The sequence below is a fragment of the Mandrillus leucophaeus genome, unplaced genomic scaffold (assembly GCF_000951045.1).
Source record: "Mandrillus leucophaeus isolate KB7577 unplaced genomic scaffold, Mleu.le_1.0 Scaffold83, whole genome shotgun sequence".
In the NCBI taxonomy this organism is placed as follows: domain Eukaryota; kingdom Metazoa; phylum Chordata; class Mammalia; order Primates; family Cercopithecidae; genus Mandrillus; species Mandrillus leucophaeus.
In genome coordinates this window covers 4644859-4647787 of record NW_012109030.1, presented here as the reverse complement: position 1 = coordinate 4647787, position 2929 = coordinate 4644859, and the positions used below count along the sequence as shown (strand labels likewise).

Sequence of the window (2929 nt, the reverse complement as noted above, 5' to 3'; positions counted from 1 at the left end):
TGGGCGGCAGAGCGAGACCCCGTCTCAAAAAATAAATAAATACAAAATAAATAAAAAATAAAAATAAATAAAAATAAAAATAAACAGTTAATTAAATTTTAAAAATTTACAAATGATGTGTATTAACTAGGAAACCATATGAAATATTGTCAAATGCCTGTTATTGATAAGCATTAGTGATCTTAAACTTCTGCTACATGCAAACTAGGCCTCTCATAAAACTCCAGATGCACATTTGCCAAAACAGAAACTTGCTCAAGAATTGCAATCTGGGCATCTTACTGGATTCCCTAATGCACAAATACTCTATTATTTATGTATTTATTGAGACAGAATCTCGCTCTGTCGCCAGGTTGGAGCACAGTGGCACGATCTCAGCTCACTACAACCTCCAATTCCCTGGTTCAAGCGATTCTTCTGCCTCAGCCTCCCGAGTAGCTGGGATTACAGGCACGCGCCACCAGACCCAGCTAATTTTTGTATTTTTAGTAGAGATGGGGTTTCACCATGTTGGCCAGGAAGGTCTCGATCTCCTGACTTCATGATCTGTCTGCCTTGGACTCCCGAAGTGCTGCGATTACAGGCGTGAGCCACCACGCCCAGCAATAAATACTCTCTATTCTATACTAATAAACATGGCCTATGATTGGATCCCAAACCTATAACTTTCCTTCTATCCCTTCAGAAGGCTTTTTTTTTTTTTTTTTTTTTTTTTGAGACAGGGTCTCACTCTGTCACCCAGGCTGGAATGCAGTAGTGCAGTCACACCTCACTACAGCCTTGACCTCAAGCTCAAGTGAGCCTTTCAACTCAGCCTTCTGAGCGGCTGGGACTACAGCTATGCTCTACTCCACTTGACTAGTTTTTATTTTTATTTCTTTTTCAGTAGAGATGGAGTCTCACTATGTTTCTCAGGCTGGTCTCCAACTCCTGGGCTCAAATGATTCTGCTTTGGCTTCCCGAAGTGTTGGGATTACAGGCATGAGCCGCCATGCCCAGCCAGAAGGCAAGGTTTTGTCTTTCATTTTCTCTCATCTAAATCTGTAGTTTCGTTTTCCTTCACTGCCCTGTGTGAAACAGGACGGCCTGTACATCTTTGGACAGCCCAAAGACATAAAGAAGCAGCAGGAAGTTCTCAAGTCTCCTGCACGGGGGCCCAAGTGTAAATGGAAATTCCATTGTCAATTTTGGTGGGGGCTCAGCCATGTCCCTAAAATGAATCTCAACCCAAGCACTATATACTGTCAAATAAATTAGGTATGAGAATGATGAAGCATCTGAAGAAAAGGAAAACCTGAGATTTTTACCTTGCTGTTGTATACGGACATACCTTCAAGTCCATGCTGTTTTCATCTCCCCAGAATTTATTTGCTATTCCTACAACTTCCTTCTCAATGTTTTCTTGACTGGTGCCCTTCACATCGATGTAGTGACAATCGGCACTGGCGAAATGGCAGGAAATTGCCTGTGCAAAGTGAACAAATTGATATTGGAGAAAAACATCCCATTAATAACAGCGACCAAGCAGGGAGTCTTTCTTTTAGAAAGTCAATTATTTCACTCAGTATTTGATTTCTAAACGGAAAGTCAGGTCCATTGCGTCCTGTGTCAATCTCTTTGTAACTAAGCCTTTTTTTGTTTCCAGCTAAAAGTTAATTGAGAAATTTCAAACAATCATTAACCAGATGTGACATTTATTTTTGAAAGGTATATACGGGAGAGGGAATGAAATTATGTCAGCAACAGGTCTTTAGTTTTTTTTTTTAGCATTTGATTTTCCTAATGAATGGAAATCCCAAAGTCTTAAAAAGGACTGCACTCCATGGCAATTTATCTCAAAAGTTAGTTACCTGGTCCAGTTTGGGATGGATTGTTATTTCAGTGGCAATAGATTATGAAAAGAACTAAAAATACCTTGAGAAAGAAAATAATGCAGACACCTTCTCTCAAATCAAAGGACATTTAAAAGCCAATACCATTGACATATATTACCCCTCTTGCTTCCTTCTGAGGGTAAGGATGAAATTACTTGGTTCTCCCTATTTTAGAAAAAGTTATAAACAGATCTAAGATGCAAGGCAATCGTTAAAACTTACCTTTTATGTCACAAGTGATCACACTTGTCAGAAAGACTTTCTACTTTGCCCCAAACAACAAATGTCTAGAGAGTCGCGTCACAAATCCCATTGCCTCGTAACCCCTGGTGCCATACGGCACTGTAACAGAGCCCAAGGCAAAGGGAAAACATGCACCCCTATATCTGTATCTTTACGTAATTATAGTAATATTTTTCCAGAACATTAAAGTCATTAAGCCTGGGCATGGTGGCTTATGCCTGTAATTCCAGCATTTTGGGAGGCCAAGGCAGGAGGATTACTTGAGGCCAGGAGTTCAAGACCAGCCTGGGCAACATAGCAAGATCATGTCTGTACAAAAAATGAAAAACTAAAATTAGCCAGGTGTGGTGGTGCGTGTCTGTTAGTCCCAGCTTCTCAAGAGGTTGAGGTGGGAGGATGGCTTGAGCCATCACACACACCTCAAGAGTTCCAAGCTGCAGTGAGCTATGACTGCGCCACTGCACTCCAGCCTGGGCAAAAGAGCAAGATGCTGTCTCAAATAAATATATAAATAAATAATAAAAAATTTTAAAATAAAGGCATTAAAAAACATTGGGCCAGGCAAGGTGGCTCACATCTGTCATCCTAGCACTTTGGGAGGCCAAGGTGAGAAGATTACTTGAGGCTAGGAGTTCAAGACCAGACTGGCCAACATGGTGAAACCCCATCTCTACTAAAAAATACAAAAATTAGCTGGGTGTGGTGGCGTGTGCCTATAGTCTCAGCTACTCAGGAGGCTGAGGCAGGAGAATCGCTTCAACCTGGGAGGCCGAGGTTGCAGTGAGCTGAGATTGCATCACTGCACTCCAGCC

The 2929-nt window shown here is 41.4% G+C and overlaps 1 protein-coding gene across 1 annotated transcript in view; it reads right to left on the bottom strand.

Annotated features, from left to right (window-relative positions):
• The window catches only part of PHYH (phytanoyl-CoA 2-hydroxylase), a 27383-nt gene that overhangs the window by 3159 nt on the left and 21295 nt on the right, over positions 1 to 2929 (bottom strand). The window contains exon 7 of the mRNA XM_011968137.1: positions 1331 to 1465. Coding sequence (XP_011823527.1) covers positions 1331 to 1465 — 135 coding nt within the window. The remainder of the gene's footprint in view (positions 1 to 1330; positions 1466 to 2929) is intronic.